Raw genomic sequence first — 26,724 nt, 5'->3', positions numbered from 1 at the left:
CAGATTTCTGAGAATGTATGTATGTAAAAATAGCAGGTTCTTGGAATTCATAAAACTGACCAATTGCATGAATCCATGTTAACTGTTTTGAAGGGTAAGGCTGTGATGTTTGTGTATGCATAGTGGTAGGTTTTAATTCCTGTATCACTGGTGGCGACATTTGCTTTCCTTGGGGAGATCTCTGCTTTAACCGCACACAGCAAGTTGCAGGTTGGTAAGAGTAACGTATTCACCACGCAGGTACAGAAAAATAGCTGATGTTGCTATAAATTTGCTTCTGCTGTTTCCTACAGTAACTTTTATACCTGCACTCATTGCAGCTCCTTGAAAAGTAATGCCAAAACTTCGTAGCACGTAGCAGCTCTGTAGCAGAGACCATCCAGTTTTGTAGAGTGGTGTTAAGCAGGTAACGTTTGCAAGATCATATACTGAAGTAAATACGATAGAGCTGCAGGGGCCATAGTGTACATTTTTTTTTTCTGTTGGTCCATTTCAACAGAATGTTGGGGTTTTTTTAGTCTTTCTCTAATCAGGAGATCCCTGTACAGGGATCTGCATGCTTTTGAGGTGATCTGCCCAGAAATGACTGCCACAGTCACGGAGCCAGTTATTTCAGAGTTCAGCTTTTAAGTATCCATGTGCTCTGTTCTACTGTGTCGCAGTCAGCTGTACCTCTCTGTCAGTGGTTTAACTGAGCATTCAGTGTCGTCGTCATCCACTGCTTACTGGTAGCTAACGTTGCAAGAAAAGTGAAATTTCATTTTCTGGACTTAGTATTTAACAGGGAAAACACGTGAATTCATTACGGAAAATCCCAGGATAGCAAACTGGTCTTTTAAAATATAACAGTACTTCAATAAATGTTGATACTGGTGCTATTGATAAAATGCTAAACTTGTCCCTGTTTGATCCACAGTTGTTGCTATATATGACTATACAAAGGACAAAGACGACGAGCTGTCGTTTATGGAGGGTGCAATCATTTATGTGATAAAGAAGAATGACGACGGCTGGTATGAAGGAGTTTGCAATCGAGTAACTGGCTTGTTTCCTGGGAATTATGTTGAATCAATCATGCACTATGCTGATTAAAATCCTTTGCTTTTCAAAGTTGGGTCTTGTATTCAGTCATACCATGATTATTTACAAGGGGTAACTAAAAGCTAACAGAATTGTCTTAATATACTTTCAAAAAAAATGTGCCCATTTCTTCAGGCCACACTGTTTTAATGGTATGATTGAATGTCCATCTCTCTGAGTCTCTGGAGACGTATGTCTTACCTGATGGCAATTTGTAAAACAAGCAGCTGTCTATAACTGGTTATACTTATTTACTTACGCATTGTTAATTTTATGACCAGCCTAAATATTCTGGGGAAGTAGGGTTATAATATTTAATGAACCATGATTCAAATTGTGCCATTACATTTTTCAGTACAGCATGGTAACTAACACTACATTAGACTAACATATTAAAATCTGGATGAGAAGTTTAATGTTAGTGCTGGTCATGTTATTTTTTGTTTAGACTCTTTGCTCATTCTTGAACTATATTTGTTTAAAGCATGCATACAAACTTATGTATTGAAATATACTTTTTTAAAAATCCAAGATGCTTCCAATTGTTGTAATCTTTAACCTGGAGTATTCTCACTAAAGTCTATTACAATGAGTTGTTTGGGTCTAAGGTGTCCATGTGAATCAAAAAATGGGTGGTCTTATGTACGTGTAATTTGTACCCAAGTTTTTTTAATGAGTAAATTTACATTATGACTTTTTCCATTCATAAATATATTAAGTGAACCAAAGGTCTTGTCCATTACTTTGTTGGTTGGCTTGGCAAAGAAGTTCGGAATGCTAACGTGGCAAAATCATGGCTGTGTTATCCCAGGCAATGTACTAAAAACCAAATGTTTGTAATGTGACTTCATCACTGGCAGAGGGCCAATAAATTAGATATGAAACCTGAATGACACATTTATACAAACTCCTAAAAGTTCTTTTCTTCCAGAATTAATTTTAGCAAGGATTCTTGATAGAATCGAGTTATCTAGATGCAGTAAGTTGGACACCGTCTGTATCTGACATTTCTGAGTGGAAACTATCTGGCTTGGTGATGTGCCCCGCTGAGCAGAGATGTCAGGCTCTCCTCAGGATGTGACAAAGGGGGAGCAAACATGACAGGAACTTAGCCACCGTGTTCAGGGATCGCAGGCAGAGACAATGATTAGAGATGAGGCACTTCCCTGTTCCACAAATTCTGGGGCTTAAATAACCTGAAAAGGAAGGTGGTAGTACTGGGTGATTACTGTAAGAGGAACGTGTCTGAGCCTTCAAAGCAGACTTCTAGGAGGGTATTGAATACACTTGATAAATGAGTGATGGAAGGTGATGGAGCTGAAGCTTTGACTGGCTGCTGAATCACTGATTGTCAGTGTGAATTAGAAATACCGAACCTTTCATGTTCTTAACTGCCGCCATCTCAAATTCTGCATCTTGTTAACTGCTAGCAAGTAGCAACCAGTAACATACCTGTATTTCATTATGAATTGGAAAACTTCTCATTGATGTATAATAACCAATTAAAGTCTATATACAGTCTTTTATAATGAACCAATTTCCATATATACAATTCCAAGTACTTCTGTAGTTGAACAGCCAGGAAAGCAGTCAAACCATCTCTCTCCACAGGAGTTTAGCAGACAGTAACACGCATGCTCTGCTTATTAGTGTGAACAAGTGAAATCTGGAGCAACTTCGGTTCTCATACACTGATTTATATTTATTCTCATTGTGGCCTTTGTGCATCAACATGTAAACATCTTCTCCACCCCCCACAATTAATAGCCCCCACTAAAACAATTGTACAGCACAATTTGATTTGCTCTGAACTGTATGGCTTCCCACAATAAAACACTTTAAACTTTTTTTTTAAAAAAAAGATAGAACTTCCCCCCCAAAAAAGTTTTTTAAAAAAATAATTTTTGGTAGCCTGTGTTGGAAGCAAGTAACTTTTGAAGTAAATTTAGGCACAGTCTGGTAAGTAGCTGCCAGAATGAGCGGAAGGAGTTCTCTCACTTGTCTCGCATGAGTACCATTTCCGTCAGCTGAATGAGGGCTTCTCTCTCGGGGGATGGCCGTAGCTTACTGATCTCTCTTGTAGCTTCGTGGCAGTAGCGCTGGGCGAGGTAGGTTGTTTGCTGCACACCGTCACTCTTATGTAAGGAGACAGTTAAAGGTAACTGGTCAGCCTCCCTCCTGCCTTTTCCACTTTTAAGGTCAGTAAGTGCCCTGAACACTTAATTATATTCTGGAGGGGAAAGGAAGAGGATTCATTCTATATTGGTTGAATCCTACATCTCTTCCCCAAAGCTTCAGAATACTAACACTCATCCATGCTCAACTTAAGTATACGTACAAAACAACACTGGTATTAATAACATACTCTTCAGTAGGATTAGAAACTAATGGTTTAACTCTTCCCCTCCTGCCCCAAGTAGAGATGTACAAAAAAACATGCTATGCTGAAAAAATAGGCATTAATTTTTCACAGACAATGATTCAGTCTTTTCAGACCCAGAGTCAACTGAAACTGATACAGAGTGTGCACTGCAGTTACAAGACTGACTGGTAATTATGGGCCGCGTACACTAGTTGTTGGATACAGCTGCTCTTCAGCTGAAGGAACTGAGGTCATGCACGAGCTTTTTACTTTTATTATGTGGGTTTCATGCTCTTGGAGGGAAAAAAGAAAAAAACCCACATTCAGTACCTAGTGTTTCTGCTAGAACACTGTGCCAATAAGGCAGCTGAAGAGAACTGGATGTTGTGCATAGCATGCTACTTCACGTGTTTGAAAACACAGCCCTGCTATTCTACTTCAGCGGCCATCAGTTTCAGACTGACTTCAGCGGGGACAGCACTTCAGGAACGAAATGGTATTGGTCCTACCTGCAACACATATTTCCGAGCACGTTCAACGTCTCCTGGCTTACTGAATCGTCTCATTATCATAGCATTCATTTCTGGAAACTAAGCACAAAGGGAGAAGGTTTTGTACTGCTTAGGAGTTGTTTTCTGTGTAGCTGCCTGCCATGCAAAGGTCAAAAAAGAAACCAAAGTACAGACCTTTTCCCCTGCCACTGTTGTTAGGAGAGGTGTAGCTGTAGGTTCATACCTGCAGCACCGTAGTATGGCAAAGCCCAAGCATTTTAAACGAACTGGCTGGCTCTGTTGGCCGTAGCCAGTGGGTAGCGAGCATTAGCACCTGCCATTTCACCACCCTGAGCACGTGATCCACTGTGGTAAGGGCTGATGTGGCCACTCCCAGGTGTACAACCTGTCTCACAAGTGATGGATAGTGTTGGCACACCTGGAAGCAGTACCTCTTCCCCTACACATCCAGCAGAGAACGCAGGAGCTGTGTTGTGTCTATAGTGCACAGGTCAACCTGTAAAACCCTTCGTGAGACCTTTGACGGTTACGTGCACTTAAGCTTTCCATTGCGCTGGTATTTTACATACGCAGGCTCTGCCTGTGGAGAGCTCAAGACAGGTTCTTATAAGAGAAGAATGACAACTACAATGCATTTTGTTGTAAATTAATTAGAATGTGTAGTTAGTACTGCACACTCAATTCCCTACAAATCAGGTAGACAACTAAAGTCAGTTGTCTCTGAAAGTCACTGCACCCCTCATCTAACCGTGCAGGCACTTTGTTCAGAGAGCCCAGAAACAGAAAAACCTGGTGCTTAACAAACAAACCTAGGCCACAACTCAAGGCAGCTACTCTGCAGAAGAATCATTTTTAAAGCAGAGAGATTTTTATTCATCCTCTGAAAGGGTTCTCGTCAAACAAAGCTTATTTTACTGCCATACACTTGTAAACAATGATCTGCTTTCCTTGCACACCTTCGGTCCTGAAACTGCAGCTGTACAGACTTGTTAGGGAACAAACGGAGCGTCGTCCCTCGCTGTTGTGACATTTCCTTGTTACTCAGAGGCAGTCTCCTTGGAAGATACAGTTAGAAGTTTGTTGGTGACTCATACGTGGCTTTCTCGAGATCCTAGCTTTCTGCTCATGTAATGACAATTTAATTGCAATGTTCATATAATCTGTTTTCATATTATTCATATTTACAATGATATAGGATGCACAGGCTTTCACTTTTTATATTTAAGCACTAAAGGATATAAAAATCCCCAAACCTGTAATGCACAGCTGTTAGTAGCAGTTCTGCAGATTGAATGGGCAGTATATAAGCATTTGGCAGGAATGCTTATAATAAAAATAAACCCACACTGTTCAGCTGTAGCAGTTTAAGAGTAGCTTAACGTATACTAGTGTATTTCCTTAAAAAAATAATTTTTTTTTTTTAACTGAGTGAACTAACTTTAAGCACTGAATAAACAGGTCTCATATCAAGCTAAATGTTGTTTGTACAAAGGCCTCTCCTTAATAATTCTAATGCACAAAGATGTATTTCGGAGGGGAGAGGGACAAGCAGAAGGGCAGCTGTCGCTGAGGATCCAGAGCACATCAAGAACTGCAGCATCTTTGTCAAGAAGCCGACATGAGGATTGCCAGGCACGTTACAGGGTATGCAGATAGCAGGAATATTAATTTCAAGAGAAAAGACAGCCTATAGCTAACAGTTACATTTCGGACTACCTTGAAGTCCTGGCTCAAGAGTTTTTATTCTCAGATACAAACAGATGAAACAACTTTTAGTAGCAGCACAGGTAAGTGTCTGTTGAAGATCCACATTTTTTTAGCACTTATGCTTTGTTTATATATCATGTAAGTCTATAGTGCTGTTCTTCCAGTTCCCTGAGAACAGCAAAGCTGCCTTCCGGTTAGTGCAGAAAACTTTGCAAGATGGTCAAGTTATCTTTCAATGTAAAAACGTGTGCTTCCCATCTATCAAAGATATAAATGAGGAAAAGCGTTTAAAAGCGACCTACAGAGAAGTGAGACTTGAAAATAGAACTGACAGATTTCCTTTTCTTTTATTTCCATGTTATGAAACTAATTTTTCTTATAAAGCTAATTAAATGATAGATGAAGTTGAAAGTCAGAGACAGCCAACCCAAACAAATGAATAAAAGAAGAGTTTTAATTTAAAAAATTGGAATATTCAACACCCACAAAACAATCAGTGTCAGCCGTTCTCTGCCAAAATCACAGTATTCGCAGCATGTCCTCCTTTCTCTCTACGAGCAGCTTTAACACACAAACAAACCAGCCATTTCACAACTGCATCCTCTTCCTGTCCCCGAGTCTCTCACCGTTCTTTAGACAACTCCAGTTGCTGATGACTAACAAGATCCTGCTGCTTATCAACAAATTCTGAAATAATGATTGAAGAAGAAGTTTGTGAATCCCCCAGAGAGGCTGTGGGGAGGAACTGAGAACATGGAGGAGGTTGTTCTCGGCATCCATTCATCCGCCGCCTTAGGGGCCGATACTTTCTGCTTCCCTGTCTTTTCTGAGATAGGTGTCCTTGTAAGCGGCCAAAGGATAAGGAAACACACACATGCATATGTTCCATCTTCCCCCGCCCCAGGGGCTTTAGGAAAGAGGGGGAAGTAAATGTCATGAAGTTGTTTTTGTTTTTTTTAAAATGATTTAAAACTTTTCCCATGTCAAGCTCTGAGCAATTCCAATGAGAGAGCACAGACTAGAGCTCTGCTGGAACTAGTTGTGCCAGTTGTACCACGCTGTGAAGCTGGGTAGGAAGGACTGCTTTCTAAGTCCCAGAGCTTCTTTCCTCAGGTGAGTCAGAAGCTTGAGCTAGGGGCATTGAAGCTGTTTTCTCCCCTTTTATGGATTAGCACAAATTTAAACATTTCTTTTGGTGCTGCTGGCACTTCTGTTTACCTTGTACTCCTCCAAATAATTTTTAAGCCACTAAAAATCTTGTCCAATTTTAAGCTTATTTTTGATAGTCCTTCTCTTATCCAAACTAGTATTACATTTACCTTCAGAAGGTAAAGCTTTGTACGGTTGTAACTGGGTAAGACTTGAGGACAAAGACATGAAGAGATCAAACCCAATAGAGGTGCCCACCTAAAAGCGAGGCAGAGATTTAAGTTCTCGGCCCCAGGATGGATACAAAGCCCAGAACTTAGTCAAGCCTGGGGAGAACAAGATGTCTCAGGAAAGAACATAAGCAAGAAGCTACTTGGGAATAACCTGCAGAAAACATCTCTGAATACCTTCCCCTTTGCAAAGGTTAAGCACTGCAACTGGGGCAGCAGAAGACCAGTGCTGCCTTTGATACAAGGCCTAACGGCAAGAGGACTTGTGTAGGAAGGGGTTTCTCTCTCTGACAGAACACATGTGTGCACGCTAAATCCGGCTGATCTCGGACGCACTGATTTTCCGCAGGTGCCCAGGCCACGCTCATCACTTACGCCATGGACTTGACGTGTTCAGGCTGGACCTCTGCGTGTGCTGTGAAGAGCAGTGCACGCTGTTTGGTTCGGGGAAGCAGACTCCTGCTGACTTACCTGCCGACAAGCAAACAAGACGGGGCCTGTGGCTAATCCCAGCTTGAGATCTGCTGCCGTTGGTTTCCCCAGACGGTCGGCACACGATGTAAAATCCAGCACATCATCTATTAGCTGAAAAAAGATAAACATATCGATTAATTTAAAACTTCCCCTTTTTTTTTTAATGACAGCTAAATACAGAATAATCCTTGTTAAGAAAAGATTTATAGAAAGTATTAAGACAGCCCACTTTTAAGGCAGTTTGGAAAAGTTTAGATTTTAGATTCCCTTTAGTTCAACAAAAGCACTACCTGAAAAGCTATGCCAACGTTTTTCCCATACTGGTACGCAATCTCATGAACTTTGGGATCAGGGCAGCCTAGAATTGAAACCTGAAAAGAAAAAAAAACCAAGTCAATAGAAAGCTTTAGTTAGCATCCACTTTTAGTCTCTGACCAGAGGTGTGACGTAGCAAGCACAGACAGTAGGGATCTGCGAAAGGAAGAAAAGCTGACTCAGTAGCACATTCTTGCTTATCTCTCTGATCATGGATATACACAAATAGCCAAGCTTATTGGAAACCAAGGCTGAACAGCAGTGCAGTATTAAAAATATATTCAAGTCTGGAAAGAGATTAACTTTATTAAATATTTATCAGACTTGGAAATTATAATGCAAGGATGAAGAGAGGAGAAATGTGGATGCACTGCACATGCAGGCTAGTAGTCACATACAGTCCAGTGACAGGGGAATTAAATTTATTACATATTTAAAACAGCCAGGGGATAATTAGAGGTCAGACAACAGATAAATGGACATTACATGCCTCATAAAAGATCCACAAAACTGGATGTGTTGCACCCGATACAGGAGGGACAGTTGAGACAAGAAAGATTAAGAGTCATGTTAACTATAACTGAATTGCTCACGAAGATGAGCTGATTAGCTTGCAGACAAAGGTATCAAGGGACAATGAGTGGCAAAGACAAGACAGTGCATAAAGAAAGTACATCAAGCTCCACACAAGTATCACTGAGATAAACAAACATTTTAATTGAGTACAGATAAAGGAATCAACTACTAAGAGACAGAAGTTTTGCTGAATAAACTCCACAAAGCTAAAATACAGGACACAAACTAAGATTTGAGAATAAGTATCTTGCCTCAAAGTGAGGGCAGGTATGCTTTTGTGTTTATAAATTGATTATACACTTTGCAAAATGAGGTTGGTTATATTTAAATACTCAGATTTATTTCAGCCTTCAATAAAGCAATTAGAACAGGGGGCAAAAATCCATTCTGGTTTACTGCAGAGGCTCCAAATCTGCTGTGACTAACGGAAGGAGTGAAGATACTTTTTACTTAATGTAAGACTAAAAATCCATGCTAGGGAAACCACACAACATAAAAGTATGTGTGTACATATATAGATATATAAATTCCTCTTTAAGACTATGTAAGTTAGGATCACTTAAAAACAAAACCAAAAACCAACCCCAAACTAAAAGCAAGTCCAGGAGCAGCATTGAAAGTGAACATGAAAATGGAAATAAGAAACAACACTATATCCTAATAAATGCGATGCAGCTTACACAAGATTAGAGACTATGATTTCGTGCATTAGTGCACTTCGTAACCCCGCATCAGAACACTTCCCAGTCATAGCCTGCATCCATGGGTAACAGTTCAAACCCAGAGGAATCTGGATGCCCGAGGCACTAACAGCATCTCACATTTCCCAATTTTATTTAAGAGAGGAGGACAGTATAGCAGGAAAAGAATGCTACTTACATCTAATCATACAAAATCCTAAAGGCTATTAAAAGAATGAACTGCAAATATGAGATATTTAAATACACGTTGCTAGGGACTATAAAACTGGAACATTTTGCCCTTTTATCCTCCTTTTAATGTCTCTTAAATAGTGGTATTTGCCCCAAAGAGCTAACACCATCTACTGCTGTACCATGCCTAGCAAACTTTTGGTTGCTTCTGTAATATAAATAAATAATACCAGCAAGGTGGGGGCACTGCATCTACCCTGTCCCCATGAAATCTTTATCTACCACCACATTTCACCTGAAGAATGAAAATATGGAATTCAGTAGAACAGTGACAAAACCCTGGTTAATGGCAAAGAGTCAGAGTGGGCACGAGTTGGTAGATGCGGAGAGGAAGTGCCACGTAAAGAGTTCTCTCATTTAGTCTGAAAGGTCAGAGCAGAGCTACTCCTGAAGGTAGGTGGTTTTCTGGGGATGCAGACATTACCTGTCTGAAGAATCACAGCAGTATATCTCCATTTAAAAAACAGAAGCATGAGTTACAGAATGTAACACAAGCAGAATTCATCAATGCAAAATCTATTCTTGCATCTTTGCTAGAGAAGACCCTTCACACTTCCTATTCAGGGTACGAACATTTCTGAAGATAAAAAAACAAACAAAAAAAACAGGAATTGCTATGCCTATCACACGTCAAATGAGCAACTCTGACCAAGGCCACATCATAAACCTGCAACATGACTGGGTCTTGTCTCCAAGGGAGTTCCTTGAGGAGCCCATTTCTCAAACTGCTCTTGGGGGTTATTGCCCCCGCCTGGAGACTGGCTGGGATGCAGGCAGGCAGCCTTGTCCCAGTCCGCCTGTCATGCAGAGCGGTGAAGTTCAACTGAAGCCATACTGGGATAATAGCACGCGTTTACAAATACTAATCAGGATAACTATGTCAATATAATGATATATGTTTAAATTATAAAGCTCACCCTTTGAAAACATCCTATAGCTCCCCTGATATGACTGGTTGATTACAAATCTTGCAAGAATTCAGACTTGTCCTCCACTAAATCCTGATGCAAAATCCTTCCTAATACAAAGTGAAACAAATTCTTTAGAAAGGTTCTTTGAATTCAGTAAAGCAAGTCAATCTGCTTGCTATTATTTCAAATACAGTTTTTAAACTAAAAAATTGTTTCTATTATTTTATTTCACGTGAGAGTCTGTAAACCAATCTTGCCTCTTTACTGAATTTCACATCCATAAAATATTCTGTTGTCAGCTCTGGGCAGATACAGCCTGCTCTGTTATTGATCATATGAGAATATGGCAGCTGGGGTTAAAGCACTTGCACATCTGCACCAGCGCCCCGTGGGTCAGAGAGGGAAACCTGCTGCTGGGCAGGAGTATGCTTGTAGAAACAGCACAACAGACTTTTGCTCTCACACTCCCAGGTTTGTGGACATCACAGAAAGGAAAATGCTCTGAAATCTTCCCCTTTTCCAGCCCTTCTCCTCCATGCCCATCTCCTGAGGCAGTCAGGATCCTGCCTTCTCATGCATGGCTCATCCACCACTGTTCTTCCAGACAGGAGCAATCTTCCTCTTTCCAGTGAAATCACAGAACAGTTTAGGTTGGAAGGGAACTCTCAAAGTTATTTGGTCCCGTCATCTGCTCAAAGCAGAGCTTACTTCACAGTTAGATCAGGCTGTCCAGGGCTATGTCCAGCTGAGTTCTGAGCATCTCCAAGGATGACAATCCCCCACCCTGTCTGGGCAACCTGTTCCAGCATTTGCCCAACCTCATGAAGAAATTTTTCCTAATAGCTAATTGAATTTTTCCATGGCACAACACATCCTTTCACCGTGCATCTCTCCATCTTCTCTACACCCTCCCATTATGTAGCTGGAGACAGCAAGAGGATTCTCCCTTAACCTTCTCTGCTCCAGATGAAAACCAGCTCTTGGCACATCCTTTGCTCCAGCCCCCAGCCATCACGGTGGCCTGTCACTGAACTCAATCCACAATGTGAACATCTGTCTTCTATGAGGAAGCCCAGCCCTGACGTGCTGAATAGGGGCAAAAAGGCACTTCCCTTGATGTGCTGGCTACACTGGTAGTGACGCAGCCCACTACATGCTTATCCTTCACTGCTGCAGGGCATGCCGCAGACTTCCTCCAGGCTCTTCAAATCCTTCTTGGTAACTACTCTTGGGAAGGGGGTCACGAAGGCCTGCCTGGGAGAGGAAGATATCTATCCAGAAGGAGCCTGCCCGGTCCCCAGCAGACAACTGTCTTGTCCCAAGTCTGCATTTTCATGCATTTGACCTTTTCTGAAGTAATTAACATTTTAACGTATGAACCAAGTACTTGTTTATGAAAAATTGTACAGAAGTGAAGATTATCTGCCTCAACCTTTGTCATATAGTTATACTAATCTTTTTCATAGCAAACATTATGAAGAAGAAATACCCCCAAATGAGTTACTGTATTTTAAATAATAAATACAGAAATTTACTGGCTGGCCATCATACCTGATGCTACCGATGCTGTTACCCTACATCTGTCATTGGACTTAGTGTAGTCTGCATGCCTGGTTGGGTGGGGGGATCAATTTTGCTGCTGGTGGTTCAGAGGTCTTATTTTCCTGGACACCAGTTCCACACCCTGGCAGGTTCTTCTGATGGAGCCCTCTGCACATACCACACTATCAGCTAGTGAAAGCAGGAGCTCACAGGTAGATCCAGAGCTGCAGACTATTCCTTTTCTTTGGTCTCTAAAGCTGACCTTCCATACACAGCCTTGCCTCGCATGACGAGGCTGCATGCTTTCTCCAAATAGAGAAATCAAGAATCTCTAGTGCAACTTTACACTTATCTCAAAACAAGCGTGATTTAATCCCTCTTCTGAAAGTATGCTATGCAAAATATAAACAGCTTTACGAGGGTTAGGAATTCACATTACAGCAGGATAAAAAAAGACGGAAAGAAAACCTGCTCAGCTTATGTTGCCATCTCCAGCTTGCCTGATGACTAATAGAAATTCCACTTCAGCTTTATTGTTTCTGAATTCTTGAACGAAAGTCACCTCTCATGTTTCTCTGAAAAATGCCCTTCAGTAACTAAGGCTTCAGTGACTCTGGGCCATCTGCCAACACTTCCTTTTGTAATGTATTACTTTGACTGCAACTTTGGTAGCATTCCCCCATGCAGAACTATTACAGAAATAAACTGGAGACTGGGATGGCGCTAACATCTTGAACAGACTGTTCTGTCCACAAAAAAAATTGTTTTGCTAACTTTAAGGACTTTTGATTTAAATGCAGGAATGTTTTGGTGATGCAGAAGGTATCGAACACAGTGACTAGACCGATGTTGACAGACTATCTATTATCTTGTTCAGACTTTTTTCCAGGAATACTCTACTCTTCCATCTCTAAAGCGTGACACTGTAGAATTCGAAAATGCCACCTGAGCTTGTTTGACATCTTTCCAGTTAACACTTTTATCTTATTTATGCACAGAAACAAAGCACTGGTTTTTCCTGTCATTAACAAGAACTGAACTGCTTCTAATGACACACTAGCCCGGTTCTAACTAATGTTCTGAAAACCAATAATCACTCTCCTTAGCTTTGTCCCTGAAAACAAGATGTGAATACTGTTGATTCGCCAACTGAATTTCCTTTCAAGCTAGAACTGATGATCCTGCTTGTCATTTTCGCTACAGAAAACAGAACTCCCTTCTGATTCCATTCTTTTCCTTAGCAGCCAAAATCATCTTAACAAAAAATAAAACCAACACCCACTCAGCAGAGTTCTCCTAAACCATGCAGAAAGAAACTGAGCGAGACATGTATATACAAGTCATTGCTACTGTGTGCAATTAAGTATGCTTTTGTCATAAAGACAGACCTCTCTCTTGGTTTTCCTTTGTAACACAAACTTTACTGCATATAAAATTCCAGCAATTCGGCAATGGAACAACTCAGAACAATCACTAGAAGCAAAGCAGCCAAACACCCCCTTCACCAGCATCACAGCCACAATTTGGAGGCAAGAGCTTAAATCCTTAGCTCCTGAGAGTTATGAAAAGGAAAAAAATCAAAATAGCACATTTGTAAGGAAAATCCACCCAGTGGGAAGGTGTGTTCTTCTTCTATCTGTGAAGGTTCTTTCAGGAAGACTGTCAAAGTGAATATAAAAACTTGTAGGTTTTTATTGGGGTAGCAGAATAATGTGATGCTCCTTACCAGTCCAACTGCCCACTAATATAAATGAGGACTTGCAAAGGGAAATTCTTGCGAGGGTCACATTGCCATTAATATGAGTGATCCAGAAGACTTAATTTCTTTCCTCCAACTAGAACGAAAGATATTTTCTCTCCCCACGATATCTGTGTCTCCCATTCTATACGATCCTTTCGATTTAAGCAATTTTCAACTGCTGTCTATTGCACAAATGTACCAGTTCTCTGAGAACAAAGAAGGGTGACTAACACTAGCACAGATCTTTAGCCTAATTCTCTTAGAACTCCCTCTTGCTATAGCATACATCATCTATACTGCCTTTAATAAAAAAAAAAACAAAATAACTCTCTTTTGGGGGGTAAGATTATTGCCCAGCATCTCCATTTTCTGCACTAAAACTAAACATGTTTTTCGAATAAAAACATCATCTTGAATCAGATCTTTCTGTAATGAAGTAACAGAACTGAATGACAGATGGGGTTGGATATAGCAACTGATAATTAAAAACCCCAAACAAATCAAGAAGTACATGCTTCTATTCTTTACAGCGTAATGTAGAGTATATACAATTAGTCGCTTCCTCCCACTGTTACCATTTAAAGTCCCACTCAGCCCCAATGAGTGGGACCAGATGTCAAAGAAGACTTAAAATCAAACTACAGGCTCAAGAATTACCACCTGAGATTAACAACACTGTTTCAAAGTTGCAGAATTTCATAAATTAAAGGCTGCCACTGTGAACCTTATTTTCAATCAAGTGTGGAAAAGAATGAATCTGTGTATGAATATAAAACAGAAAAGAAACAGTGAAAAGCAATATTGGAGGCTACACAGCTGAACAATAAAATGCACAATCTCAAACCCATTCACATTCTGGCAGAATACCATTTAAAGGGCTTGCTTTGGAGGGTCTCCAGAGAAAACAGCAATAGCTAGGAGTTTAGCTGTGAAGCTTACAGTATGGTATGTTAAGTTTAGAAGAGACAGACGTACATACTGCTTTACAACTGTTTGCTATAAGACTCGCTGTCTTCTTAAAGGTCTTCTCGAGGTAGTGAGCAAATCTCTCATTCTCATTTTCCTTGGAACCCAACTGGAGGAATTCACCTAAAAAGTTGCACAGATAGGAGTTTTTATTTGTGGGTTTACTGCTTAGACAAGCAAATCTGAAGACAAAAATAGAAAAAGACCTTACCACGCACCAGATCTTCAATCACCTGAGTTAGAACAGAGATGATAGTAGTGTTTCCAATTCGTGCTAAAGCTACAGAAGCAGCTGAGAGGATGAAATCACCAGCTAGAACAGCCTAATAATAAAAAAAAACACCTGATCTAAGACTTCTTCTGTAAGTGTTAGCACAGACAATACAATTCCCTTTATTTGGCAGGTCTACTCACATCACATCATTTGCCTACATGAAGCACAAATATCTCATTGTAACAGACAGAAACCAGACGATAACCAAATATTAAAATTGGAGCCATTTTTGAATCCCTATCTCATAGTGCTGTTTATATTTTTCTATATAAGCACTGTCCTCCCTGTATGCAATACCTGAGTAAGTTTTTGCCTGCAAAGTGTGAACATTACTTCTCTATTTGACCATTCTGTTGTGACTGTTACGACATGTCAGCTCTGAATTGCCATGATTTGTTCTAACGTGTCAGCAGCGTACTGCTTTCCTTGCATTTTCTGATTAAGATATTCCTCTTAATGCTTTATGAAGAAACACTTCTCAAAAAAATCCAAAAAATCTTCATGCTGACTGAAAACCTTTTTGTGTTTACTACTCAATCAGGGTAACCTAGAGCGTTCTGTATGAGGTACAAGTTCAAAGTACTCCAAGGGCACTACAGAGAGTGGCAAAGGGTATGTAAAATCAGTAAGAATCACACTACATTCATACATTTCCTAATGCTTCCAACAGTTCAGAAAAGGAACACACATTTGTCTTACCCACCATCTGTAAACAGCTCTTCATACCTTTTCTGGCATATCCCAAAACTGTGCCTAAGGACAGTAATGTGACAAAACCGCTAGGTATTTGTGCTCTGCTGAAACTCAAGGGCAAACCTTGCTCATAATAGCAAACTCACCTTCCTCTCTCCCCAGATTTGATTGACTGTCATTTTTCCTCTGCGAGAATTTGCATCATCAATAACATCATCATGAACCAGGCTAGCTGTGTGGATCATCTCAGCAATTATGGCCACAGAGCGCTGGCTTGCTTGCACCTCCCTAAAATAAAAAAAAGAACTGTCAAATAATTAAATCAATTATATGTTCTGCAATACACTAGAAGAAATCCCTATTAAAAACAAACAAAAAAATGTTTCTCTGAAAACAGCTGTTGCAGCTTTTCCATGGTCTGAACCCCATCTTTCAAACCTGAAATTAGGAAGACAAGAGAAAGTAAGATCACGTTAGTTCAGTAAGTGCGATGGGATGTCTCCGTCCTTATTAGGCCCGTTTCTGCCTTGTTGCACTAACAGTACTGCAAAACTTCTGAGTTCTTGACTCTAATCCCTCTAAATCTAGACTGCAATAAACAGCACAGTGTGAAGGAGGCTTGGTTCCAAGGAGATGGAAATCTGGAAAACAGCAGGGAAAAGAATGCCACGTAGCTTTGCAGAAGAGTTTTAAGTTTTCCTTATCTCTGTGTTGCTCTACCTACAAGACACAGCATCACAAACTCTCCAAAGCTGGCTAACTACTAACCAGCAAGCTGGGGAGATCAGCAGACATAGAAACCTGTATTCTACATTTGAAAGACATAACTCAGGATCTTAACCTTTATCTTGTCTGATTACCTTAAGACCTCAGAGGATTTTTCAAAAGCCTAAGGAATTAACTGTAATTATACTGCAATCATTTTAGGACTGTAAACACTAACTACCTAACACTGAAATTCAGCCTTTCGGAAGATCTAACATTGATGATTCAACTCTCAGTAGTTCACACCTACTTTACGTTTTAAAGTAGGTGAAAAGAAGGTAATGTAAGAACATAGAAACCATTATCTAGGGATCAAAGCTCGCAAAATGAACATAAGAGCCAACCTAGCTCACACAAAGGACCAGCTACCCTAGTATCCAACTGCTACTGCCTGGTTCTAGTATCTTTTTCTCTTTTTTATCTGTTTTTGCCATGGGTTGCATGCAGGATACCAGAAATGGCTATCCCAGTTAGCCTTGCCTTATAGCCGTAACAAGCCTACAAGGACATTAAAAAAGCCCACAAACCCAACAAAAGAAAAAAACACAACAAAACCAGTAAAAAAACCCCAAAACAATAACAAAATTAAAAAAAAAAATATTTCTGTTATATAAATACCTTACTTCTGGTATACAGATAACAGAGCAAATCACACTGTTTTCCAGCAGAACAGTAAAAGAACTGAAAGAAACAGTAGATAATCATTTCAGCTTAGCTGAATTTAAAATCTTCTTGCACTGCCTATGTCTATTAAAATCTAGTGATTAATCACAAAATGAAAGAACATCTTGCAGTCTGCTGACATAACACTGACACCTACCTCTATGCAGAACTCTGCATTGCTGTCAGTGGGAGTTCTACATCCTGAACAATAGCAGGATATGTGGCTCACAGGCTGTGAAAATGTGGCTTTTAAACAACAGAAAATAAGAGCTGGAAACCTTCACAGTTGTTTGAAGGTAAGTTTTACCATGGACCAGTAATTTAGTCAAATGCTAGTTCAGTGTAAGTAGTTTTCCAAAATAAACTATTGTTACTAAGTAGAACTTACCTTCAAAAAACTGAAAAGGTCTCCAGCCTCTTTCATGCACTGGTCTCCTTTTGGGGACTCCCTTTTTCATTAATTATGTCAGCAGACTGGACTTCCTGCTGGGAAGTAGCAGTAAATGGCAACACTCACTGACACACCAAAATCTTTCAGTAGTATGAAGACAGCACAAGGACAGACATTTCAAAAGCACGTTTTCAAAACATTCTGCATTATAGTGCATTTTATCTCTGACAATGACTAAAAATGGCATAGAAATGCTCAGATTCATGTGTCTGGTTCCTAGAATGTTATCTCAAACGTGACAATTTAACCTGAAGGGTTTTTTTCAAACCTACTACTTCTGCAAGGTCTCAAGCAAGGTTCTTCCCATCGCTGGTAAAAAATATTGCAACAGTTTCCTACAAACATCTTGTGAGAGTAATTCTGAATCAGAGCATGCCTATTTTAGGAAAAACACAGAAGAAAGAGGATCCTTCTCATTCCCTGCCATTTTTCAATTTGCTTCGCCTGCAAAACAAAAGCAAACAGTAGCAGTAACTCAAGTCAATAGATAACTGGGTCCCCACAACTCCAGTGAGTGGAAAGATGCCATTTTTAGGTCATTCTCAAAGTGAAGGCACCCCAAGATTATTTATATTTTCACAAAATTTTTATACAACTGTAAGTTTATCTTTTTACACACACATTATATAATTTTTTAACTCCTTGATCGTGTTCTGCTTTTCTGTAGGACCCCCTGCTTGATTCTGTGATACACTTTTATAGACCTACCATACCCTGAAGTCTTTCCCGTTACAGAACTCGTGTCGTGTATACTGAATAAGACCAAGGCTGATCTTACAGGTTAAAAAAAACCCCAAACACATCTCCCCCTCCGAACAACCCTCTTCAAAAAGAAAAAAGCAGGGGGGGGGGGGGTGTGAACTCAAAACAACACAAAACAGTATTTACAGTTTTCAACAAAGAGCTTTGCAATACCTTTACCAGTAAGTAAATATTGCCAGTTTAAAGACAGGAAATGTGCAAAAGAACTTGCAAAATCTCATCTCTGTGTTATGACCACACTCCTCCAAGTGCATTTCAGCTGTTAAGTCCCTGTGGCTGAAAGAAAAGAGCATTTCAGAGAAGCAGCCTGCGACACAGAGGGGCACTGCAAACTAGGGGAAGCATAGAGAACGGATGTGTTAACACAGAAGCAAATTACGGAACAGCTGAAAAGCAGCGTACAGTACAGACATCTGACAACCATGGCTTGGAGAAGTGGGAAAAAAGACGACTAAGGTTGCTGGCAGGCCCTCGTATCTTTAGGAAATACATTTATATGGAGTTTAGCCAGGTCATTTATTTAAGTATTTCTCGCAGTGTTCTGATGGATATATTTCCCTTTTTACCCTAAATCTTTTGTGCTCACTGTTTTCTCTATTTTCTTCTTTGGCCTTCTCTTATTTGTTTGTCTCTCTCATTTTGGTTGCAGAAATAGAAATGAAAACTCCTATTTGCAAACACCTCTGGAGAATACACCCTAAACAGAAACAGGAGGTCCAGTCAGGCTAAGTGATAATTTTGTGAAATTCTGCACACAGGTATGTGAAGAAATGCCAGAGGATGTGTGAAACTGAGGGTTTGCATGACCTCAGTTTAAACTCTTTACAACAACTCTCACTCTCGAACAAAGCTAAGTTGCGATCATTAAGCAAAAAGCCATTGCCCGAGGGACCTAAGGACTTGGGGTTGGGCTTCTGACACAGATCTCTTAGGGCAAAATACCAACATACCAGCACAGAACAATTTGAATGCTTCAGACACTCATCTCTTTGACAATAGTTCAGATTCTTCATACAACTTTTTCCTTATTATGACCTCACTCCAGAAAGACAGTTAACCCACTAAGGGAATTCTAAATACTTAGCCTTCCTCAAATCTAAACACAACCGATCATGTCACCTAACCTGTAAGCAGAGCTACCTGGGTGCTCCCCTCCAGTCACTTGAGAAGTCACAGCTATTCTTGTGGGGCCCTGTGAAGACAAAGATGTCTCTGTGGACTGCCTTGTAAGATCAGGACCTATAGCCTTACAAAGTTGTGTGCTGTTGTTTTCACGGTCAAACAAGGAAGAGCATTAACTTTTGTACTAGTATTGCACAAAAGAGAAAACAAAAACAAAAACAAATGAAAGAACAGGCAAAAGTATGCTGGGTCCAGCAAGTTATATGACAATTGAGAATGGCAGCAAGATGAAGCAGAAACTCAACATCGGTAGCACAAACCCCAGAGGCAGAATAAAAAAAAATGCTGGGGATGAATAGCACAGGATATTGGCTCACCCCACAAGCCTACAGATATTGTGGCCAGTATCTTTGATTACATGTGTGGGAACCAAAGCCTCAACAAAGAAAAACAACTCTGGGAGAAGAATCAGTATTAACTGAAGAAAAGATAGATAAAATGCTTTAAGGGAAACGACAAGTTGAAAGAGGAAAAACATCTTCAAAAAACAAACATCAGGAGAAGTAGAATGGAAAGCAAGTATTTTTTTTTCCGCTCAGGTCTACAGCAGAGTGGCAGAGTTACAAATATGAAGTGTTTCCTTCTCTACTTCCATAATTTTCCTCACAAACGGTAAAAATTCACAAGAACAATTTGTCACCTGGAAGTTAGGCTGCTTTAAGGAGCAACAACAATGAAACCAGTATCAGTGTGAACTGGAAGTATATGCATTTACTAAGCAGGTGTAACACAGCCTGATTCAAGAAGCTTAAAAGCAAAAGAGAAGAAAACGCCCATAAAACTTCATCAACTCACAGTGAGTGGGTATCCACAATTTGAAAGTGTATTCTTTTGGCATGCCCCACCCGACCCTTAAAAGACATCGGTCATCATGCATGAACCAAAAAGCAGTACACGGAAGACTTGTATAAACATATGTGAGCTTTAATTACAATCACAGGCTTAGAGAAAAGTGACACGAGGCAAAGAAGATGCAGGTAAATACCCTGGGATGTCATTCTCTTCCTTTGCTGAAACGTTTCTGTTCTCCCTACTCCAGATTTCACTCTACAAACAACACAATGGAGATAGTGACTCAGTCCGTCCTCATACGAGGAACATTCAGCTTAACAAGGAGGCTTTTAAACATCAAACGTAGTTTGGAAGTGCTGACAACAAACGCAACAGATGTACCAAAGCTGCCAAATGACACGGGCATCTATAAATCAGAGCACATATGCTGAGGGCAGACTACCACGAAGCAAGCACTTGCCTCAGGCATATGTGGCCCTTGAACTCTGAGATCACACTCTCACTGGCATAGGGCAGGTCTTAAAACTGGTCCTGATGGCTTCAAGACAGCGTAACGCATGGACAAGAATATGTCCATGAGCATATGCATATGTCAAAAGACAGCAAATATGCTTTGAGCAAATTCAGTTCTTTCTACAGCTACTTCTTCTCTTTGATTCACTGCTCACCTCCTACACTGTATGACATCAACTCCAGCCTTCTCGGTATTGCACTTACACTACATAATTTCGTTCATAAGCTTCTCACGCTACACACTAGAATGAGATAAAACTATTGTTCCGGTTATTCAGACTAGAAGGACACTCCAAAAACTCACTGTCCCAGTTGTTAAAAGTCTCCTCCGAAGTTTCCACCCTCTTAGCAACATCATCCTTTGTCTTAAATAGCTCCTTAACCCCTGTTCCTAACAAACATGTAGACCGTAAGTCCTTCATTGTCCCTGATCATCTTTGCAGTCCCTCCCAAAAGCTAGCTGGACTTACCTCTTTTTGAGCACAAGGATCAGACATGCCTATGATTTCACAAAGTGCTACACAGCGTATCAGCACTCCTGTAGCTGAGCTGGATATATTATGGTTGATGCACCCTGGGATTACTTTAAGGTTTTTCTTGAGAGAAGGTGGCTGCAAATCACACTGGGGTTATGCCCTACTGGGACACTCATAAGCCTCCAAGCTCAAGCAGAGATTTTTGGTTTATTGAGCTTCCTTTCATTCCGCCATGGATGGCCAGCTATCAAGGAAGATTTTGTCATGAAAAACGCCATCATCACGCCCCCGTTTTTCAAGTCAAGATCACTCATGGAAACATGAAGTCAATCAGTGGTGTGACAAAGGACATCCTTGCGGAGTTTCACAACCAATATTGTTCCTTTTGCTACCTTTAAGACAATGACAAGGAGCAGGACTGAATGGAGAACAGTGAAGTTCCTCAGTCTTGGACAATGTTTTCCTAAAAGAAAATGAACTGGCACATACAGGACAGGACACTGCCAACTAGGTGCTGCTTTCTCCTTCAAAATTACATTCACGTAGGAGGTGGTATACCGGGAGGGGTGCCATATCAAGCAGCAAAGTATATGCCAGGCTCTGAGGTAGAAATCAAGTCCAACAAGACATTAACCTGCCGCTAAGGAAAAAATGGTGCGAGAGCTGAGACAAATCCCTTAAGACTGATAAATTAGTCTAGAAATGCTTCTGGCAAGGGACCAAAGATTTCATATTTGAAATTCTACACAAGCGAAGACTGGAAGCGTAGCTGGAAGACGGAGAACACTCCAGCCAACATCTTTCCTCAAAATGCAAACATAACAACTGATACAAAGTGTGGAGAAAAGTGTTTGCAATGAGCCAGAGTAAGCAGTGATAGAGAGTACAGGGCAAGCATGATGTTCTCAATGGCCTCAAGTTGCATTGGGGGAGGTTTGGGTTGGATATTAGGAGAAGTTTTTTTGGTGAAGGGGTGGCTGGGCGTTGGAGTCAGCTGCCCAGGGCAGTGGTGGGGTCACCATCCCTGGAGGTGTTCAAAAAACGTGTAGATGTGGCACTTCAGGACATGGTTTGGCAGATATGGTGGTGTTGGGTTGATGGTTGGACTTGATGATCTTAGAGATCTTTTCCAACCTTGATAATTATATGATTCTATGATTCTGCTTGGTTAAAACTGCTTTCAAAAGACAACTTGAAGAACAGGAGGATTACACCAGCTTGGAATCTTACATTAAAGTATAAAAACTTGCTCCTAGACGGGGGAAGAAAAAAATCTCTGACTGTTTTGAATGTCTTACAGCTTTGACTATAATCATATCATCTGCTTAATGGCTTTTCTGAATAATTACTAAAAGCTACGAAAGTCTCTTTGTGCAGCAAAGTTCTTACCTGTGTCAAGAGTTTAATAGCTACAGGAGTAGCTACAAATGAAAAATACTTTTCATTAAATTCACACAGTTTCAAGGAATATTACAGGTTCTAATAAAGTATTTATGTAAGCTGCTAAAATCGACTAAAAGCATCACAAATACCAGAATTTGGCAATGTTATTTATCCTTCACCAGTTACAACTGCATTATAGTCCACAATTTTACACATGGAAGCATGTAATAAACCCAGTAGTTCCTTTTGCATTGCTGACTAAAAAATACAGCTTCATGATGGAACTTCAACTCAGGTTTTACTGAGAAGCTTTTTATTTTCATGAAGTTACTAGACATGTTTTTCAGGAACATAACAATGATATATTTTAAGTACTATGTATGTCCGTATATCTAAAAGTGACCAACTCACCTGGAATTATTATGATGAATGTTGCAAGCCCTTGCCATTAGCACCACAATCATTGGTCGAAAGGCCTTTCCTTTCCCATCAAAGTAATAATCACACATTTCTTTAAGTTCTGCTGTAGATACAAGTAATTCCTATAAAATGGAAAAGAACACATCAGCTTAAAAGTCACAAAGCCAGTCTGTTTAGTGTAAGCAAAACAGTATGCATGTACAAGGTTACTGCCTGTATTCATTCCACCCAGTGTAAGCTGAAGTTCTTTTTAAAATTACTATGCGTGATCTGAAACATAAATTATGTATTACAGCAGTGTAAATCAGGAGAAAACAAAAATTGCATTCTGGTTCTATATACTATGTAGAAATGCTCTCTTTGCCTTCAGTTTAAGTTTCAGACAGCTGTTCATGAACATAAAGAACGTTCTTTCAGTAACTATTCTCCAAAGCAACGGTTGCTATTAAAATCAGAACCATCACAACATCCCAGAAGAGTGACCAAAATCCCTTACCTTTTTAATATCTTCATAGAGGTTTTTCAAGTCTTTTCTACCAAGTTGAAAAGGGTCTTGGTATTTTTCATTACTAACTGTCTTACTGCAGCTGCACAAGTGGGATGGACTTGCATGATGAAACCTAGTGACAGTGTTTTTCAAGAGAGTAACGTTGTTAAAAACTTTCTCTGAATCCCCAAACAGAAACATTTCAAAACATTTCTTCCTCCTCTGCCTATCCCCTTACACAAAATTTAAGCAAGTGGCTAAAATAGAAACAGAAGGCATCAAGACACTCTTTTCAGCCAGTTAATAAGGTGCAAGGACAGCATAGCTACATATTGATGATCGTAGACTTTTAGGAGCTGGCAAAGTACAGCGTTTGGCAAACAATAATACCACGACCCCCGCCTTTAACAGAAGTCTTCTGAGACACATAAAATGACCTTGCTCTCAATGTATTCCTTTTGAAGACACTATTGATAGTACAGCGTACATGTGGAGATTAAGCCTTCATCTTCCAGTATAACGCAATTATTCTGTCACTTTCTTCCCTCTCCTGTACACTCCTGGAAAAATATTCCTGACTTGGATGTGAAAAAATTCTCCTTTACACACCCAGCTACATTATAAATGATAAATTAAACCAATACTTCCAGGTAGCATTATGACGCTATGAAAGTTCATCAGTAAAGGGTGAAAGCTCCACCTGGATGCATTAAGATGCATTAGGCTTAGGCCTGATTTTTTTTTTATGCTCCCTGGAGTTGAAGTTTATGCCTCTTATTATGTCTCCTTTTTCAAAGTGAACGTATGGGTCTTCTCGGGGCATTCTCACTTTGCTTGTTGCTCTCCAGGATGGAAGACTTAGATTCAGACTCAGCACCATACCAGTAGTCCACACAGAATTCTCCAAAGATGTAACAGAGTGAATAACCTTATTGTCAAAGTTTACAGCTCACAGGTGTAACTACCCAGTTCACCCAATAGCTAAGTCTTTACCCATTACACAACAATACGAATCTGTAACTTACCGCCAAAATATATTACATATTTTTGGAACTGACAAAGTTGAACTTCTTTGGGTAAAGCGACACATCTGCACAAAGAAAAAATCTGGGTTAATTTAACAGAACTTTAAACAGATAGAAAACATTTGATTAGAAAACTCAAGTGTCTGTTCATCAGCACTGCTCTATTTCTCCATTTTTAACCACCCAGCAGCAAAGGGAGTCTCATAATCTCCTTCCATATCACGCAAGACGTAACTGCCAATATGTACATTAGTTTCTGACTTAAACTGACTCTTGTGCTCAGGTGTATTGGACTTTCTCCCCTCGCAGGACCAGCCCAGAAGGCGTATCAGTTAACTTCCCAGAACTGCTCTAATGAAACCTTGCTTTTGCACTCGTGGAAGGTGCAATTTTCAAGCATTCCCTGTCTTGCAGATAAATCTGGACTGCACCAGTCAAGGCACAGAGAAAAGGACAAGAGCTGTTTCTGCAAACCACTACACTAACAGAAGAACATATCCTCGTTTTCCTCCGAAGCAACTTTAGTTCAGCTTGCTTCTTATGATCATTTCCACCTGCACACCTAACCTGCTGGATGTCAAGCACCTAACCTCCAAACCCAGCAATCTCTCCAGTGATCTCTCCCTGAAGACGCAGCCCAGGAACTTGGGGGAAGGCGCGGTCCCAGGTACATGATTCCAGCAGAGATATGCTAGGAAACGCACCTTTCGCTCCACTCCTGGCATCGCTCCCAAGAACTGCCCAGTCCTGCCCTGGAGTGCACGCTGACTCAGGGGCCCAGCCCCAAACCACCGCAATCCGCATGTTCACCAAACTGCCTCTCCACACGCCGGCACGGAAACGCTCCAGGAGGCCTAGAGCTGGAGAAGGGTTCCCCCAGCTTGCTCCTCACACCTCAGCGTCTCCCGGTACGTGGCTCGAAGTCTCTCTCTCCTTGGACGCAGGGAGAGCAGCAGGAGCACAGCACAGGCTCCAAGGCACCCTTGCATCCTCCGTGTGCACTGGGCAAAGAGACCAGGGAAGCAGAGGAACCCGAACTTATCGCAGATTTGCAGCTCGCTGCTATCCGACTTCGGCGCCCAGCCCGACGGCCGAGACCTTCGTGAAGTTTGCTCCCTCACACCTCTCACCATTTTCTGTCGTTCAAAAAACAGCAGATCTCCTCCTGTTCTTCCTCGGGTGAGGGCGCAGGCAGACACTCCCCGCTACGCCACTGCCTAACCCTGTCAGGCCGGGCCACGCGCGACGCCGGGCACGCCGCGGCCTCACCTTCCCGCAGGTCCGAGCAGCAGCCTGGCCTTGTGAGGAAGGTGTCAGCGAGCGCAGGGAGAGAACGGCCCCCCGTTACAACTCTCCTAACGCTGACCTGTGCCCAAATCCGCCGAAAACCCCGCGCCGGTGAGAACCGCTTTCCCTGCTCCCGCCGGGAGCAAGCCCGAGAGGTCCTTCCCCACACACCGGCGGCCTGCCCTGACAGCCCCGAAGCCAGTATCCGACTGCGCACCGACAGCCGCCCGCCAGGCCCCTCGCCGGGCGGCCAGCTGCCCGCCTGCCGGCCCCGCACGCCCGAGCCGCCCGCGGGCCCCCGCGCTCCGCCCGGGCCCCATTCATTCCCGGTGACCTCCAGGCGCCCGCCACCGCCCCGCACTCACCGCCGCGCTGAGGGCCGTCGGCGGGGCGCGGGAGCCGGGCCCCGGCGGGCGGGGGCGCGGCAGGGAGCCGAGCGGCGGCGCCCGGCGGGAGGAGGCGCCGCACCGCCACCACCAGCGAAAGGCCATGGTGTCCCCCAGCCCCGCCGCGCCGGCACCGCCCTCCGGCACGGCCGCGACCCGGAGGCGGAAGCCCGCCGCCCGCTGGCAGGGGTGCCGGGAGGACATCCGGCGGGGGGAGTGCCCCCTTCGGCTCGGCGCGGCTCACCTCACCTGCCGCCGCTCCCCGGGCCACCCAGCGCAGCTGAGGGCCGGCCGGGCGGGATAGGGCTTGGGCCGCCGCCGCCCTGCACCAGGGACCCGGCTCTGCCGGCCTGCCTGGCGGGCGTGTGGGCCGCGACCGGCTTTCCCCCGAAGTCTCTGTGGAGTGATCGGAGAGGAGGGCTTTTTCTGAGGGGGGGGAAGCCCTCGGTGAGGGCGTGGTGTGGGGGACATGCGGTGGCCCCCCTGGCTGGCCGTCTGGCTGGCGTGGGCCTGGCGGGCCGGGGCCGGGCTCCCCGCCACGCTGTGCTCCTCCCGCGGGCTGTGCCGGGCTCCGCTCGGCCCGAACGCCTCGCACCCGGAGCCGGGTCGCTGCCAGCGGGGCGCGGCTGACCTCTGCGCATGGCCGCTCTCCTCCGAGGGCCTCCGAG

The 26,724-nt window shown here is 42.2% G+C and overlaps 3 protein-coding genes across 28 annotated transcripts in view; 2 read left to right on the top strand and 1 right to left on the bottom strand.

Moving 5' to 3' along the window:
• The window catches only part of ABI1 (abl interactor 1), an 83,768-nt gene extending 81,960 nt beyond the window's left edge, over positions 1–1,808 (top strand). For all 12 annotated transcript variants that reach the window (XM_009945104.2, XM_009945106.2, XM_009945101.2 and 9 more), the window contains one exon: positions 917–1,808. In XM_009945104.2, the coding sequence (XP_009943406.2) occupies positions 917–1,092 (176 nt within the window). In that variant the 3' untranslated portion in view covers positions 1,093–1,808. The remainder of the gene's footprint in view (positions 1–916) is intronic.
• PDSS1 (decaprenyl diphosphate synthase subunit 1) lies at positions 1,609–26,542 on the bottom strand. Of its 7 annotated transcripts, none has more exons than XM_075419578.1 (11): positions 26,306–26,542; positions 24,384–24,448; positions 23,368–23,491; positions 22,863–22,993; positions 15,611–15,752; positions 14,709–14,820; positions 14,511–14,620; positions 7,805–7,885; positions 7,512–7,625; positions 3,952–4,032; positions 1,609–3,215 (listed from the first exon to the last, which is right to left on the bottom strand). In XM_075419578.1, the coding sequence occupies exons 1-11, from the start codon at positions 26,525–26,527 to the stop codon at positions 3,075–3,077; spliced, it is 1,323 nt and encodes a 440-aa protein (XP_075275693.1). In that variant the 5' UTR covers positions 26,528–26,542; the 3' UTR covers positions 1,609–3,074. The 7 variants fall into 7 exon arrangements, with proteins under 7 accessions (XP_075275693.1, XP_075275694.1, XP_075275692.1 ...); XM_075419579.1 differs by lacking the exon at positions 26,306–26,542 and adding an exon at positions 26,036–26,161; XM_075419577.1 differs by lacking the exon at positions 26,306–26,542 and having other exon boundaries at positions 15,611–15,770.
• The window catches only part of LOC104339032 (protein nucleotidyltransferase YdiU), a 30,796-nt gene continuing 30,579 nt past the window's right edge, over positions 26,508–26,724 (top strand). For all 9 annotated transcript variants that reach the window (XR_012763790.1, XM_075419570.1, XM_075419569.1 and 6 more), the window contains exon 1: positions 26,508–26,724. Coding sequence is in view for 8 of the 9 variants with exons in the window: in XM_075419570.1 (XP_075275685.1) it covers positions 26,526–26,724 (199 nt within the window). In the remaining variant the exon portion in view is untranslated.

Source organism: Opisthocomus hoazin, chromosome 4, assembly GCF_030867145.1.
Source record: "Opisthocomus hoazin isolate bOpiHoa1 chromosome 4, bOpiHoa1.hap1, whole genome shotgun sequence".
Lineage (NCBI taxonomy): Eukaryota > Metazoa > Chordata > Aves > Opisthocomiformes > Opisthocomidae > Opisthocomus > Opisthocomus hoazin.
Note: the sequence above shows the minus strand (reverse complement) of the source record. Positions and strands in the feature narration are given on the sequence as shown.